The 17,275-nt window shown below is 44.0% G+C and overlaps 1 protein-coding gene across 14 annotated transcripts in view; it reads left to right on the top strand.

Annotated features, from left to right (window-relative positions):
- LOC100771675 (GON-4-like protein) overlaps positions 1-17,275 on the top strand; it is a 61,673-nt gene that overhangs the window by 33,445 nt on the left and 10,953 nt on the right. For all 14 annotated transcript variants that reach the window (XM_027393179.2, XM_027393178.2, XM_035450501.1 and 11 more), the window contains 8 exons: positions 751-854; positions 5,514-5,712; positions 6,203-6,289; positions 8,374-8,542; positions 9,514-9,658; positions 11,457-11,607; positions 13,663-13,779; positions 14,039-15,793. In XM_027393179.2, the coding sequence (XP_027248980.1) occupies positions 751-854; positions 5,514-5,712; positions 6,203-6,289; positions 8,374-8,542; positions 9,514-9,658; positions 11,457-11,607; positions 13,663-13,779; positions 14,039-15,793 (2,727 nt within the window). The remainder of the gene's footprint in view (positions 1-750; positions 855-5,513; positions 5,713-6,202; positions 6,290-8,373; positions 8,543-9,513; positions 9,659-11,456; positions 11,608-13,662; positions 13,780-14,038; positions 15,794-17,275) is intronic.

The following is a 17,275-nucleotide window of genomic DNA, read 5'->3' as shown; positions in this document are numbered from 1 at the left end:
TAGCATGTCTGTTGTCCTTGTGCAGCTCATATTTAGTCAGTCATGTTGGTGAGACTTTATTGGTGCAACTTGTGACATTCCTAGGAGACATTGCCTTGTTGCCACACTCCCTGTTCCTCTGGCTCTCACAGTCTTTCTGCTTTTCTTCCATAGTGTTCCATGAGGCTTAGGTGCAGGAGTGTTTGTAGATGTACCCTTTGTGACTGGGCTTCACAACTCTTCATTATGAGAACAGTGGGAAATATTCCTATGTGAATCAGTGTTTCCCTTCATGTCTGTACATCTCATGCCTGATGCCTATGATGGTCAGAAGAAGGCATTGGATTCCCTGGACTGGAGTTACAGGTGGTTTGTGCTGCCATGTTGGTGCTGGGAATTGAATCTGGGTCCTATGTAAGAACAAGTGTTTTTTGGTGTTTGTTTTTGTTTGTCGAGTCTGGGTTTCTCTGTGTATGTAGCTTTGGAGCCTATCCTGGCACTTGGCTCTCTAGACCAGTCTGGCCTCGAACTCATAGAGATCTGCCTGCCTCTACCTCCCTAGTGCTGGGATTAAAGGCGTGTGCCACCAGTGCCTGGCTTGATAGAACAAGTGTTCTTAACTCCTGAGCCAACTCCCGCAGAGGGTCTCTTTTGAAACCCAACATTACTAAAGTTCTTGAATTCTCTAGTTTTACTGATACTTATTACCGCTAGTGTGGCTTACAAAGGGACCATTTTCTCAAGAAAACCCTCCTTTTCTTCTGCCCACAGTTCCAAGATGAAATGGGATTCTCCAATATGGAAGAAGATGGCCCAGAGGAAGAGGAGCGTGTATCAGAGTCTCGGCCTAACTTCAACACCCCTCAAACCCTGCGGTATGCTATGCTGGCTGAGATGTAGCATGAAGGGATACTGTGTTTATGAAGAGGCTTGATATTTTTGGCTTTTTTGTTTGTTTGTTCTTTAAGAAATTACTTTTAATCTTCCTCAGCCTCTTTCTTGTTTAGGGTGAGGAGTCCTGGATGTGAGTTAGTTAACAAGCCAACAAACAAAAATGGTCTCCTTGTTATGGGGCAGCACAGTTATAGAAAAAGCTGTGTCTGTTTGGGAAGGGAGAAATATCAAAGCTGGCACTGAGAGCAGCCTTTCCATGCGAGTGGTGCTGGAGAGGTACAGAGCTTCACAAGGCCAGCCACAGGACACCCTCCACTGTGGTGTCTCGATGTCACTTGGGGATTGTTGAGCAAAACATAAGTGCCTGCTCTGATGGGGCAGTAGGCAGAAACGTGCCTTTTTCTGTAATGTTACTTATAAGTGATTACTTCCTGCTTAAAGTGGGGCATTGTTGTTGGGGACCGAAGAATGTTTGCATGCTGTCCAGGCTGTATAGGATCTTCTGGAGTTAGGGGAGTACAGCCCTAGTCGTAGCATTTGGTGAGCCTATACTGCTTTGGACAAGATACTTAGGAAAGGTCTTGGATAGCAGATTCTGGCCAGGTGCTTGTGCAGTCATGGTTTATTTGTATCAGTTGGTACAGATACACTCGGGAGAGAAGGTTAAGTTAAGGGTTTAAGGGAAAATTTTTGTACAAGGTGTTCATTTGAAACTTCTAAGCCCACAGTGTTAGTCATTGGGGTAGGAGAGGACTAAGACCAGGGGAGAAAGATCCTATTCTCAAGACTAGATAGATTGGGAAACTTATGTTGTTGTTTTACAGCACTTATCTGGAGTCCAATTGGCCTATGAAAATTGGATTCAAGTAAATTCCCTGAACTGTAGAAGAACATTTAACTTTACAGAATGAGATGAAAGTTTCAGATATTAGCATTACCACTTCTTGTAACATATAGTGAAATCCACATTGCAGAAAAGGCAGGAGACTCATGCATTTGAGTCACAGTAGATGCTTGGGACGCAAAACTGTTTCTGGGTTAAAAGCATCAACACTCTTCCCAGAGGATTGGATATATAAACTGGACAGAGAGATGTTTTTAGGACAGTGGGAAGCACTTTTATGTCTTTATTTAGAAGAGAAGCAGAGGGAATTAAAATATTTTTAAATAATTTATTTATTCTTACTTTATGTCCATTGGTGTTTTGCTGCATGTATGTCTGTGTGAGAGTCAGAATTTAACATTACAGGCAGCTATGAGCTGCCATGTCAGTGCTGGGAATTGAACCCAGATCCTCTGGAAGAGCAGTCAGTGCTCTTAACTGCTGAGCCATCTCTCCAGTCCTATGGGTATTTTAAATTTTATACTTGTGACTATGATAATAGTAGCAGTGCTTTACCAGGCCCTAGACTAACAGTGTATCAGAACTCCATTGATTAATGTTAAAACTCTGAACTTTTGAAATCTTAATATAATATTAGCACAGAGGGAAAGAATTCTGAAGCAGTTTTCATTTTTTCAATGTGCCTTAAATCACTTTCTTAGACCTTTACAGCTTGTATTTACATACCTTAAAATACTTTCTTAGACCTTTAGAATTTTTAGAGACCAAATAAATGCCGGAAAGTGAAGCTTGAGTCCAGCTGTGTATATGTGAAGAGAACTGAGAAGGCAGTAGAAGGCTTGGAGGAGGAGTTGGTATGCTTGCTGCTCTTAAACTGACAAAGCTATCATTATCCCAATTGTCAATGCCATCTGAGATCTGAGAAGGATAAATTTCACTGGAGTAAAAGCAGGCAATATAGATCTGGTAGCTACTGAATCTAATTAAACAATGACAGAGACTTACAGGCTTCCTGAATATTCACTCTAGGTTCCTCCATGGTAATCTTGATTTCACTGGGGCAGAGGTCCCAGGGCAGTATCATTCTTAGGCCTTCAGGCCCAGAAGATCAGCAGACTTTAGGTCACTGTGACACAGTCATAGCTTGACTGGTTATTGTTTCTGTCTACAACACTCTCCTGAAAAAGCAAACAAAAGTGTGTGTGTGTCGGGGGGAGGTTGATTTCCCTCCAGAACCAAGGCAATAGCAGCTGTCCTCTATCATAGGGTTGCTTGCATGTCTTCACAAATAAGCTTGCCTCTTTGTTGAATTGTAACTAAAAAGAAAGACAAATGAGTTTTCCTTTTCCTGCCTTTTTAAAAAATTTAATTTAATTATTTTGGTGGGTGTTTTGTGTGCATATATGGCAGAGCATCACATGCGTGCAGTGACCCGGAGGCCAGAAGGTGGCATTGGATGCTTGGAATTGAACTTGTAGATGGTTGTGAGCCACTGTGTAGGTGCTGGGAATCGACCTGAGTCTTTTGTATGAACCACTGTGCCATGTTTCCAGCACTCTCCTTTTTTTTTTTTTTATTCGTTTTTCAAGACAGGGTTTCTTTATGTAGCTCTGGCTGTCCTGGAACTCACTCTGTAGACCATGTGGGCCTGGAACTCACAGAGATCACCCTATTTGGCCTCCCAAGTGCTGGGATTAAAGGCGTGCGCCACCAATGCCCGGCCTCCCCTCCTTTTCTTGTTTTCTATCTCTTGATGGTGGCCCAAAACCTAAGTATGGCTCTGCTGATGCTCTGGACCTTTCCGTGTTCTGTATCCACTTACCCACACCTGTTCAACTGCTTGTTAACATCAACAAAAGCTTCTTACAGAGAGTAGGGGTTGTCTCTGAAGGCCACCACCATCCAATCATCAGTTGAGCAGCAAAGGGAGTACTGAAGCAAATTTTTAGAGAAGTGCTTGTCTATGTCAGTCTGTTAGGGAATAATATTGCCTCTGTTGCTTCAGATCATGCCTTTGTTTCCAAGAGAAATGATAAATTAAATTGTTCAGTTTCTCTGCTAGCATACACTCAAGCCCGATCCTTTCATCTGCCCCTATGCTTCACAATTTCAAGAGGCAGTCTGAGAAACTTTTTTACTAAGTCTTTCCTGGGGCTGGAGAGATGGCTCACTGGTTGGGAGCACTGGCTGTTCTTCCAGAGGATCCAGGTTCAGTGCCCAGGACTCACTTGGTGCTTCACAACTGTCTATAACTTGAGTTCCAGGCATCTGATGCACCCCCCACCCCCCGCCTGCCTCCTCATGCATGCCACCCTTGTATTCTGTGACAGACATCACATGGAAAGATGTAGCACTCAACACATAGGTCTAATCACCCCCTTAGGGAGGCCAGGCCAGACCAAGCACAGATATGACCAGGATCGTCCATCTTTGTGAAAGAGTGGGTTTTATTGGGGTTAATTACAGAAGCAGAATTGATTCAAAGACAACTGCATCACGCAAAACTCACCCCATTGTAGGTGACCACTCCCCAAATCTGCACACCTGGAGCACACTGCAGGAAGCTCAACAGTTTCTAGTGTTCTTCCGGTAGGCTCAGTTGGTCTAACCTTATCCCGGGTTGCTGTCTTCCAGGTTTCTGCTTCTCTTGGGATGCTTGGATGATGTGCTTCTTGTTGGCAGCTTGACTTGTGGGAGTGAGGTGCTCAGCAGTCTTTATTGTTTACTCTTAGGAAGGAAGGGCCTGGTGAAACTGGTCAGTTCAGGGACGTCCTGAAGCCATTTATTTATTTCTGTTCTCTAGGGGTTCCCTGCAAAGATGGGATGTTTCAATCTTGTAGAAAATGGGTATGCAACATTGTGGTACACAGACATAAGTGCCGGCAAAACATTAATACACATGAAATAAAAATAATTAAGTCTGATCTCTGTGAGTTTGAGGCCAGATGTTCTAGGCGTGTGATGCAGGACAACACAGTTATGCTCAGGCAACACAGAAAGGAGTTAGAATGATAAAAGAAGATAATTTGCATTGATGTAGTATATGCTTAAACTAACAGCTCTTCTTCATTGAACCTGCCTTGGAGTTTAGCATATTTCTTTTGTGTTACATTGTAGAAAGGCTTTGCCAGGCTTTTGTGTTTTGGTTTTTGGTGCTAGGAAATAAACCCAGAACTCACATTACAAGAGAAGCATTCTCTATACCAGTGGAGGTGTCTCCTCCCCCTGGGCTTTCACTTTTCCTAAGTGAATGAAGGGTAGCTAGAATGGAAAGGGCTGGAGTTGCAGATAAATGAGAGACTAAATGGTGTACTTTTAAGAGGTTTTCTGTCACTGTTGCTGAGAAATCTTCTTTGACATTGCTGGAGCTTGAACCCAGGGCATCAAGCATTCTAGGCATGAATTATTTCATTTGATTATATTCCTAACAGTCTGAGGAAATTATTTGGTTAAGGAGCATGAATAGTTGTTATACTGAGATTTAAAAAAATCTTAGGCTCAGTGCTAAGAGCACTAGGTGCTCTTCAAGAGGACCCAGGTTCAATTCCCAGCAACCACATGGCATCTGACAATTGTCTATAGCTCCTGTTCCAGACGATCTAACACCCTGACACAGACATAGAAGCAGGCAAAACACCAGTGCACATAAAATTAAAAAAGTATATATCTTAAAAAATAAAATTTATTTTTATAAAAAGTAAATGGACATTGTTGAGGCTTGGTTAATACATGATTACAAGGAATTTGATGTGTTCTGGACTAGGAAATATACACATTTTTTCCTTGTTGGAAATAGGTTTGAGGAACCATTGGCCAACTTACTGAATGAACGGCATCGGACAGTGAAAGAGCTGCTTGAACAGCTGAAAATGAAAAAATCTGCATGCAAATCCCAGCCTGAAGTGGAGAGGCTTAAACTTCAGAAGGAGATAGTCCTCCAGACCCTGATTCTAGACCCAGCACAGAGGAGCAGGCTTCAGCAGCAGATGCAGCAGGCAAGAGTCTTCTCTTTGTCTTGTAATTGTATCATCTCCCAGCTGAACACGGAAGCCAAAGTGAGAGTGTTGCAAAGTCAGAGATGGCTGTCCTGCTTTGCATTGAAACCACGGGCCACAGGACCTCCAGTCCACTAAAACCTTGAGAGAACAGCATGTTCCTGGCCTGTGGCTCAGGCAGGAAAGCAAATAAAGACCTGATAAAGTGCAGGATCTGGGAATTCAGAGTTCTAGGTAATGCATTCAAACTTGGGGAACGGTCAGGATTAGTTTTTCTCTTTCAGTCTTAGTCTCTCTAGTTTGAGGTTCAAGTTTGTCTGAGTTTGTGGTCTTGTTCAAAGGAACATATCTCAGAAACTCATGCCAAGATCCTGCTTTGCTCTAGTCCCTCTGGAAGCAAGATATGTTTGATACATCTGCAGAGCTCTTGGTAAGATCTGTGTTTCTGAAACAGCAACATTTTAACATGTCAGTTTTCTTTCCTTCCCAGCATGTTCAGCTCTTGACACAAGTCTACCTTCTCACCACCTCCAACCCCAATCTGAGCTCCGAGGCCAGCACCACCAGAGTATTTCTGGTAAGATTCCATGCATCCGTAACTCCGAAGACTTAAGTTTGACATTGGCTTGACAAGTGGTTTCTCACTGTTAATGTTATTCACTGATTATAATCTATATTTCATCTTCTCTACTGGATGTGTTTGGTCACTGTACCTGCTTGTCCTGTGGCTTCCCCTGTTTTCTTGTTCTTGGTAGAACCCTGAGTCTCGGGAAATATTTTCAATGTCATCTTCACCACATCCTCCTCATCTTGGGATCCTTTTTGTCTTTCCTGTTTTGAGAGAGGGTCTCATGTAGTCCAAGCTGGCCTCAGAGTCACTATGTAGTTGACCTTGTACTTCTGATCGTCCTTCCTCTACCTGACAAGAGTCCCAGTACACTGCAGACGTACACTACAGTGCCCAGTTTATGGGGTGCTGTGGATGTAACCCAGGGCTTCCTGCATGTTAGGCAAGCACTCTATTAAGGATGTTGAGTTTGTGATCTGTTTATTATGCTCAGCTTTAATGTTTAGTATAGAATTAATTCTGCTTATGTTATTTTAAGTGTTTTGAAAGATTTATGGACTTTAATGGGTCTTCCCTCATTCCCATTCCCTCTTTCACCCCTCCCCACTTTTCTTTCTTGAAGAGTTAATAGTAGATCTGTGAAGGGAGGTAAGGAAAACTCTCCTGGGAGGGGCTCTCTAGGGTATGTGCACCCTGGAGAAAGCGCTTTTGTGGTTCCATGATGTGTTTGCTAATATGCCCAGCTGCTTTGTGGTAAAGAGTCTGTTTACTTGTTACTGTATTCAGATGATGACGAGAAAGTTTTCATTTGATGCATTACTCAGAAAATTTTTTTTTGTTTTTTTGAGACAGGGTTTCTCTGTGGTTTTTTCTTTTTTCTTTTTTTTTTTTGTTTTAGATTTTATTTATTCATTATGTATACAACACTCTTCCATGTATATCTGCACACCAGAAGAGAGCACCAGATCTCATAAGGGATGGTTGTGAGCCACCATGTGGTTGCTGGGAATTGAATTCAGGACCTCTGGAAGAGCAGTCTGTGCTCTTAACCTCTGAGCCATCTCTCCAACCCCCTTCTCTGTGGCTTTGGAGGCCTTCCTGGAACTAGCTCTTGTAGATCAGGCTGGTCTGGAACTCACAGAGATCCGCCTGCCTCGCCTCCCGAGTGCTGGTGGGATTAAAGGCATACGCCACCATCACCCGGCTACTCAGAAAACTTTTAAAAATTAGATTTATGTCTATGTGTGTTTTGCTTGCCTCTATGTATGTGGGCAGTGTGTTTGGTGGTTGTGGAGGGCAGAAGAGGGTGTCTCATCCCCTGGAACTAGAGTTATGGATGGCTGTAAGCCATCATATGGATATTGGGAACTGAGTCTGGGTCCTCACAAGAGCAATAAGCTTTTTAAACTGTTGAGCCATCTCTCCAGATCTTTCTGGTTTTTTTGTTTTGTTGTTGTTGTTTTTTGTTTTGTTTTGAAAACAGGGTTTCTCTGTGTAGCTTTTGAATCTGTCCTGGAACTCATAGAGATCCTCCGGTCTCTTCCTACTGAGTGTTGGGTTTAAGGCGTGTGCCACCACTACCAAGCCTCAGAAAATATTTCTCTAAAAACAGGAGGAAGGGGTGGTAGTTCCCTTTATTTCTAGTACTTTGGTGAATGAGAATGGAGGATCATGAGTTCAAGGCTGTGCTGGGCTACAGAGTGAGTCTCAAAAAAAAAAAAAAAAAACCAGTGTGTGTGTGTGTGTGCCTGTAATCTTCCCCCTTCCCTCTCCCCCAGTGCTGAAGTTCAAATCTGGGGCTTTGAGCATACTTCTCAGCAGCTCTTCTGCTGAGTCCTGCTTCTAGATAGCATGCATCTGCGGAATGCTCAGTGCCAGACTTCAAAGAAAAGTATGACAAATGAATGTAGGTCTAGTCCCTGAATGGCTGAGGACAAAGACAGAGAAGTCATAATGGAACCATTTCAGTTAAGAGAGATTTTTACTGCCTCTAGTCCTATACCGGCAAGAGCCCTGACCCCTTCAGAGACTGAGGGCTGTGGTATTAGTTTTCTGGAATCCTCTCAGACCTCCTTTGTGTCCTTTCTTGTCAGAAAGAGCTGGGAACCTTTGCAGAGAACTCCATCGCCCTTCACCAACAGTTCAACCCCAACTTTCAGACTTTGTTCCAACCCTGTAACTGGATGGGAGCTATGCAGCTCATTGAAGACTTCACACATGTCAGTGTTGACTGCAGTCCTCAGAAAACCGCCAAGAAGACTGGTAGGAGACACAGCGAGAGATGAGATTCTTTCATAATTTTTTATGTACAATTCTTAGGGTTGGAGTTTTTCCAGGAAGGGTTTTCTGTGTCTCTTTAGAGTCTGTCCTCAAACTCACTCTGTAGACCAGGCTGGCCTAAAATTCACAGAGATCTGTCTGCCTCTGCCTCCCAGTTCTGGGATTAAATGTTTGGGCTACCACTACCCAGTGCAGTTAGTGTTCTTACCCAGTGAGCCATCTCCCTGTCCCTTGTTTAAATTCTTACCCAGATTCATTAAGATCAGATTGTTATGTCTAGAAATGCAGCTCAGTGGTAAAGTACTACCTACCACGTGTGACAAACGTTTAATGTTGATTTCTAAGTTGGGGCATGACACCGGGAATCAACATTTCATTTGAAGTGGAAATGTCACTTATACTTTCTGTGTGTTTGTAAATCATATTTACAACATATTACAACACAGGGTTGGGGGAGAGAGATAGAGAGATATAGTACCATAATGCACATGACAGCTGTGGGTCCCAGGTGTTGAATTCAGGTCATCAGTCCCAGTTGCAATTTTCTGCACTGTTTCTTCTCACTGTCATCTAGAATACCAGATTTGTAAAACAGAACAAACAAAGTATAATTTTTATCTTGGAGGAACAAGAATCTTGCTGAAAGTTCTTTGTGTTGTAAAGAATGTTTACAGAAAGAAGGGTTGAAAAGATGTCTGGGGATAACAGTACCTGTAGGCACTGTTAGGTGCCTTATGTTCCTGTCATTAGAGGATGAAGTGTTCCACACATGGAAGGACAAGGGAATCAGCTTGATTTCTCTCCTGTTAGGAATATGTTAGGTTGAACAACTGGAAAGGAGAAGGGTTTAGGTCAGAGGAGGAGATCTCTGCTTGAATGTAAAAGGATTTATATGCTTTTGTGAAGCTCTTTGTCCTTGAATTATATTGTCACAGATTTTTTTTTTCTTCTAGCCAGTGAATTTCCCTGTTTGCCAAAGCAAGTGGCTTGGATCCTGGCCACAAACAAGGTCTTCATGTATCCAGAACTCCTTCCAATATGTTCACTGAAGGCCAATAATCCTCGGGATAAGATCGTCTTCACCAAGGCTGAGGACAAGTAAGTTTACTGTGAGGATGGAAAGAATACATTAGCCAAAGACAGAGACAGTTCCTTTTGAAAGCATAGGTGAAATCAGATGTGTATAACAAACACTCAGATCAAAGAAAAGCCTTGTAGATGGACAGTTTCAGCCGCGTCTTTTGCAGGGGATGCCACACTTGTGGTTAAAACTTTTTTTTTTTATTTCATTTGTCTGCTTGTCTGTCTGTGCACCAAGTACCTAACATGCCCACAGAGGCCAGCTGAGGGTGTTGGATCCCCTGGAACTGGAGCTCTGTACTGTTGTGAGTCCCCATGTGGGTGCTGTTATCTGACTCTGGGTCCTCTGGAAGACTAGGCTGTGCTCCTAAGCGCTGAGCCCTCTGTCCATCCCTGCCACACGGGTTTTTGAAGCATTTCAAAGCATTGTTTAATCTTTTGTTTCTTGGAGAGCCAATCTTGTAGTAGTACTGAAAGCAAATCTCCAAAGCAGAAAGTTTCTAACCTATTGTCCTCCTGCCCAAAGACAGTGGTTCTTGTTTGATTTACCCTTTGGCCTTTTAGTTTGTGATCCTCCTCCTACCTCCTGAGAGGTAGAAATGTAGGTGTGAGCCGTTAGCCTGGTTTATGTGGCACTGGGTGTTAAACCCAGGGCTTTGTGTATGCTAGGCACTGTGACGGACTGCCTCAGCCCTCGTGGGATTCTGATAGAGCTCCGTAATTTAAGGAATTTTGTAATTAGCTTTTTGGAAAGCACAAGGACTTGCTAGTGTGTGGTGGCCCGTGCCTTTAATCCTAGACCTTGGGAGGCAGAGGCAGGTGGATCTATGAGTTCCAGGTCAGCCTGGTCTATAGCTCAAGATTTAGGTTATCCAGGGCTACACAGAGAAACCCTGTCTGGTAAAACAAACCAACAATCAAAAGAAAAGACAAGGACTTCAAATTGTCATTTTATTCTTTGAGTTATTATTTATTGTTCTCTGAGGCAGGCCCTCCTGTATCAATATTGTACTTGAAAAGACCATGTTACTGAGGATGACCTTGAACTTTGAACCTTCTTGCCTCTAAGTTCTAAGAGCAGGTTTCCTTTTTGGGGTCTCTCTTTTTGTTTGTTTGAGGGGAGTACTGTGGTTTTGCTGTTTTATTTGGGGCGGGGGAGGGGTGATGCCAAGTATTATTGTATAGCCTCGGTAAGCCTCCAGCTTAGAGCACTGCTCCTGCCTCAGCCTCTGAACAGGGTTGAGATTGCAAGAGTGTGTCACCATGCCTGGAACAGCTCACTCTGTGACATGTTTTTGTTGTTATTTTTGAAATGGGGCCAGTCTCTTTTGTGCCTGGCCAGTGCCCTGATTATGTTATCCTTGAAACCAGAGTATGGGGCACTGGAGTTCAGTCCTTTGGCCTCCCATATGGTAGGCAAGCACTGTAACCAGTGAGTTACATTTCAGCCCTTGTTTTCTTGATACAGGGTTGCCATGAACCCAGGTTGATCTTGAACATGGCATCTCCTGCTTCAGCTTCCTGGGTGTTGAGAGTGTGCCACTGGCTGTTTCTGTTCTTCTGTGTTTTTATCACAAGGTTTCCCCAAGGATGTTTATGCAAAGAACTTTAAAGAAATTTTATTTTAACAGTGCTCTGGGATTAATCCAGGGTGTTCCCTCAGATGCCACTGAGCCCTTCATGTTTGGTTCTTAAAATACTGAGTACACGGTAAGTATCTGAAGGTGTAGAAAGTGTTTGTGAAGCAAGAGCAGTTTGGAGAGCTCTTTTGAAGAAAGGTCTGTGAAGTTAGGTTGTATCATTGCTTCTCTCTCAGTCTGTTAGCTTTAGGACTGAAGCACTTCGAAGGCACTGAGTTTCCTAAACCTCTAATCAGCAAGTACCTTGTAACTTGTAAGACCGCTCACCAGCTGACGGTGAGAATCAAGAACCTCAACCAGAACAGAGCTCCTAACAACGTGATTAAAGTGAGTGTTTGCGTTTGCTCAAGCTCCCCTGTGCCTCCTGCAGAGGAGCACCTAGCCCTTTCTCCTCCTCCTCTCAGCTGTCAGTGAAGGCAGGGAAGTCCCTCCAAAAGAAGGCTGGTTTAAAGGATAATTCCTCCCACTGTGTTAGATTAGTCTGCCCTTTCCTTTGTAAGGCAGTGATCCGTTAATTTGCTCTGGAGTACCTTCACCTAGCCTCTCTCATGAAATAACTCATGTCAAAGGATTCCACAAGTCCTCCATGCTTCTCCCAGTACTGCATTGTAAACTGTCTCCAGTGTGTTGCTTTCTTCTTTGGTTTTTAAAGATTTGCTTTGCTTTTTAATTAAGCATGTGTCGTGCGTGGGTTTGTGCAAATGTGTGCAGTGGCCCAGATCCCCTAAACCTGCAGTCATGTGTAGTTAGGTGTTAGGCACTTGACATGGGTGCATGTGTGCTTCCAACTGAACCGGGGTCCTCTATAAGAGCAGGCCCTGGCCTTAACCAGTGAGCCACCTCTCCAGCTTCTAGTGCTGCTTTTCATTTAGACATTTACGTCAGCGTCATGCAGATTATACTTCAGGAGTGAGGTAAGCTAGGTGTGCTGTTGTAGCACTGGCCACTGCACCCAGGGGACAGAGACTCTAGAATTGCTGTGAGTTTGGGAATATCCAGAGCTCCATAACCATATCCTAGTTAAAAAGTGAGAGAGAAAAAGAGGTTAAGTAGTTGAAAGAGTGACATTTTTATGATGGTTTTCTTATGAAAGTGTTTCATCCTTTTTCCTTGTAATGTATTTTTTTGGGAGGTGGTGTGCTTGTCACCTCTTGAAATAGGAGGTTTACAAATGACTTCTTGGGGCTTTGCCTTTAGATCTGATTTGTTACCCTCAGTCATGAATCCCTCCCTCCCTCCCTCCCTTCCTCTCTTCCTCCCTTACTTTCCCTACTTCTCTGTCCCCCTCCTTCCTTCCCGTCTTCTCTTCCTTCCTCCTTGAGTGCTAAAGGTCGAGGAATGACTAAAGCACATCCTCAGCTCACCTTACCCACACATTGACTTCAATTTTCTTTTGTTTGTCTGTGTTTTGAAGATGTCATTTCATATGTGTATTTGTGTGTGCCTGATCATATGTGCACCATATGTTGTTTGGTGCACATATGCTCCAAACATTCACCAGTTGTTTTTTTGAGATGGGATCACTCTGGGTAGCCGGTTCGCTCGGTGTAACTCTGGCTGTCTTTGAGCTTGGTGGGTAGAGCAGACTGTCCTTGAACTCACTGAGATTCCTCTGCCTCTGCCTCCCAAGTGCAGGGATTAAATGTGTGTTCCACCACCTCCAGCCCATTTACTTTGGAAATGAAGCTGTTTCTTTCCCTCCTCCTACTCCTCCTCCTCTTCCTCCTCCTCCTCCTCCTCCTCCTCCTCCTCCTCCTCCTTCTTCTTCCTCTGCCTCTCCCCCTGGGATTACAGCTCCTCATCATAGTGTTCAGTTACAGTATCTTTTCCACTTAACCCTGTTACTTGCTTACAAGTAGCCTCTGTGTGTGAGATGAGGGTGAAGCTCTGTGTCTGAGAAGAGGGTGAGGCCATTTGTGACAGGAGAGTTGAGCTCTTTGTGCAGAATGAATGGTTTACTAAGATCACTTCCTTCCTTTCTTTCTGATCTAAGCTTCCAAGTTTCCCTCCAAAGGAACATTGGGGTAGATAGTTTTGAATCTATTTGTTTGTTTATTTTTGTTTATCCAGATAGAGTCTTTTTTTGTGTGTAATAGTTTTAGCTGTCTGGCAACTTACTTTGTATACTAGGATGGCCTGGAACTCACAGAGATCTACCTGCCTCTGCCTCCCAAGTACTGGGAGTTTTTAGAGACTTAGTGGTAATCAGAATGGATATTTGCATTTATATAATGAATATTTGTGAAATTTTCATTAATTACATATACTTTGTTTAAATGCAGAAATATTCAGCATTCACATTTGTGTGTATGTGTGAAACCATCAGCCACCCCATATTCCAGTCTGAAGGAATATGACTTGTGATTTGTGTTTCATGCCTAGTTTTATAAGAAGACCAAGCAGCTGCCAGTTCTGGTGAGGTGCTGTGAAGAGATCCAGCCACATCAGTGGAAGCCGCCCATAGAGAAGGAGGAACACCGGCTCCCCTTCTGGTTGAAGGTCTGGCCATCCTTCAGTGTCTTTGTGAGGCAGGAGTCCCTCGAAAGTTCCTAGCAGTTAAATGATTATTGTCCAATGTAAATTCGGGAAGAGTTTCTACACTTAGATGAATATGCTTTTCCTTGAACACTGAGGCATGGAAAAGCCCTTCTTGGGACCATATCTTTGTCTTCCACGAGTCCTTAGAATCCAGAAAGCTAATTTTTCTTTCCCCTAAATTCTGCCACATGCTAGAGCACCGTGTTCTTGTTTCCTGTAGGCCAGTCTACAGTCCATTCAGGATGAACTTCGGAACATAGCTGAAGGTCCTGCAGAAGGAGAAAATGTGACCCCAGCCCCAGAGACCAGTACAGATCACCCCTTGGAGAAAGCCAGCCCTGAATTAGGGACTGAAACTCGATACCCATTGCTGATGCCCAAGGGTGTCGTTCTCAAATTGAAGCCGGGTTCCAAGCGTTTCTCCAGAAGGGCTTGGCGACAGAAGCGACCATTGGCCCAGAAGCCCCTGCTTATCCAACCCAGTCCCTGTGTTCAGCCTGCCTTAAACCCGGGGAAAATGGCAACCTGGCCAGCTCAATCAGAAGTCCCTCCAGGCAACAGAGTAGTTCAGATTCCTCATCTTATCCAGCCAACCCCTGTCTTACAGACACTTCAAGGTTTCCCTCCAGTGGGGGTCAGCAGAGAAGATTGTATTGAGTCTCCTGCAGCAGCACTGCCAGCTATGCCTTCTGGTCCTGAAGCCAGGACCAGCTTCCCCTTGTCTGAGTCTCAGTCACTACTACCTTCTTCCTCTGCACCTAAGATAATGCTACCCTCACTCGCTCCTTCAAAATTTCGAAAGCCATTCTCGAGGCGGAAGCCCACGAGAAGAAAAGGAGCCAAAGTTTCTCCTTGTGTGAAACCTGCCCCCATTGTCCACCCGACGCCCGTCATCTTCGCTGTCCCTGCCACCACAGTGAAGGTTGTAAGCCTTGGTAGTGGGTGTAATGTGATCCAGCCTGTTAATGCAGCCGTGGCCCCAAATCCCCAGACCATTCCTATCACCACTCTCCTGGTTAATCCTACACCGTTCCCCTGTCAGTTAAACCAACCCCTGGTGGCCTCCTCCATTCCACCCTTAATTGTTTCTGGAAATTCTCTGACACTTCCTGTACCCTCTATTCCTGAAGATAACGCTCATGTGAACTTGGATGTTACTGAAGGGAAGAGTGTTCTTCAGAACCCAGACTCCACATTAAAACCCCAGGAGCCGACTTCTCTCTGTGCTACTGTCTTCTCCAAAGAGGAACCTAGGTCCTGGCATCCTTCATCAGGTACAGAAAGCCAAGAAGCATCCTCAGAATTGAGTTCCTGTGGCTGGACAGTTGTGAAAACAGAAAACCAGGAGGCTTCTTCAGAATCCAGTGCCTCTGGATGGACAGGTGTGAAAACAGAAGAGGATGGACTAGCTTTGGGGCCGTTTCCCCAGCATCTCCCAGAATCTCTGAACTCCACATCGAAAGATTTAGAAGAAATGGTCAAAATGGAAGCTGAGGATTGTGTGGGAGAAATCCCCAGCAGCTTCCCTGAGCAGGTCTTTGGTGATAAAGTGAAAGAAGAATCCTCTGTGGAATTAGACAGTGGCTGCCATCAGGGTACGCTGAGTAGTTCCAGAGAGATGAGAAGACAAGCAGTCATGCAGAGGGAGGAGCCTCAACCAGCTAAATCCCTTCCTGTGTCCCAAGATTCAGCTGATGAGGGGAGCACAAGTGGAGATGCAAGCAAAGGATGGCCAAAAAGCACTCCATCCTGTATGGAGCAGGAGACAGTGCTTAGCAGTCCTCCAGGGAAGCCTGAGGACTCAGCCAATGCTGACGGTCAGTCTGTGGGGACCCCAGCTGGACCAGATCCTGGAGGAGAGAAAGATGGGCCTGAGGATGAAGAGGAGGAGGAGTTTGATGAGCTCACCCAAGATGAAGAAGATGAACTGTCATCAGCTTCTGAGGAGTCTGTGCTTTCTGTCCCAGAGCTCCAGGTAAGAACCAGAATAGTTGTGAGTATATAGGGTTACTAAACTGTTAATTTATATGTTACAGTCATGAAGCGTTATATGACTTCTGAATGCATTATGGAACATAATTCAGAGGCTTGTGTCATGTGCCTTGGAATGGAACATTCTCTTTGGGTTAAGCTATTTGATTTGTTAATTTGAGTCATTCAAGCATATTTTTGTCATTGTTTTTTTTTTTTTTCCTTTCATTTTGACAGTTATTTTATTTGTGTGGGTGTGTGCATGAGGTTTTATGTGTGTAGAGGTCAGAGGAACAGGAGGAGGTGGTTATCTCCTTCCATCTCCTTCCATCATGTGGCTTCCAGGAAGTGAGATAGATTGTCAAGCTTGACAACAGTTGTCTCTACCTATTGACCCATCTCACTGACTCCTTGAGCAAACTTTAAATGCCAAACAAACAAGGAGGCTACAGGTAAAATGATACTGTTTGCCATCCTTAATGGCCTGTGTGCATACCATTATCACATAGTATAAGGAGAGAACTGATTGCTATAGTTTATCCTCTGGTCCCTCCCATGGGTGCCTCAGTGTGTATGTATTCCAGTGAATGCCCACAGGGATAAATAGGCTTAAAAATATTAACCTGTGAAGGGGGGTAGATGGCTCCACTGTTAACAGTTTTTGTGCCTGGCAGTGGTAGGAGAAGTCTTTAATCTTAGCACTTGGGTGTTCAAGGCCAGCCTGGTCTACAGAGTGAGTTACAGTACAGCCAGTTGTACACAAGAGAAACTCCTTCTCACAAACAAAATAAAACAAAAAAAGAAAACCCCAAAACAAAATAAACCACAAAACAAATAATTGTAACAAGAGAATACTTGGTGCTCCTTAGAGGGCCTAGGTTTGAGTCCCAGCACCCACATGCTGTGCATAATCCACAGAAGCTCCAGTTCCATACTTTCTGGTGCCCTCTTCAGACCTTTGTAGGCATGTAGTACACAAATCTACCTACAGACAAAACACTTATGATATAATGTAATGAGCAAAAAAATATTAGATCATTTCTGTTCTGCCTTTAATCCCAGCACTTGGGAGGCAGAAATAGGTGGATATCTTCGAATTTCAGGCCAGTCTGATCTACAGAGCCATTTCTAGGACGTTCAGTGCTACACAAAGAAACCCCATCTCACAAAAGAAAATAAAATTTAAAATACCCTTAATAATAGAGTAATAGGCGTGTAATTTTGCAAGGCCTTGTTTCAATCCCCAATCCAGTAGTAAAGACGCAACTAACTGTGATACCACCCCGCTCCCCCACCTCCCAAAAAATATTAAGAAGAAAGAGAACAAGTTTAAAAAGTTCCTGCCTGTGTGTCATGGCAGAGGAAAGCCGTCTTCAGGAAGTGGGGCAGCCTTCCATAGGCATGTCTGCCCGGGCCTGTCCTCAGTACCCTCAGGCTTCACCAATTCAGAGTGGTGGCCCTGCTTCACCTTAGATCCTCCTGACAT

Source organism: Cricetulus griseus, assembly GCF_003668045.3.
Source record: "Cricetulus griseus strain 17A/GY chromosome 1 unlocalized genomic scaffold, alternate assembly CriGri-PICRH-1.0 chr1_0, whole genome shotgun sequence".
Classification (NCBI taxonomy): domain Eukaryota; kingdom Metazoa; phylum Chordata; class Mammalia; order Rodentia; family Cricetidae; genus Cricetulus; species Cricetulus griseus.
The sequence above is the reverse complement of the archived record's forward strand: the minus strand, read 5'-3'. Positions and strand labels throughout refer to the sequence as shown.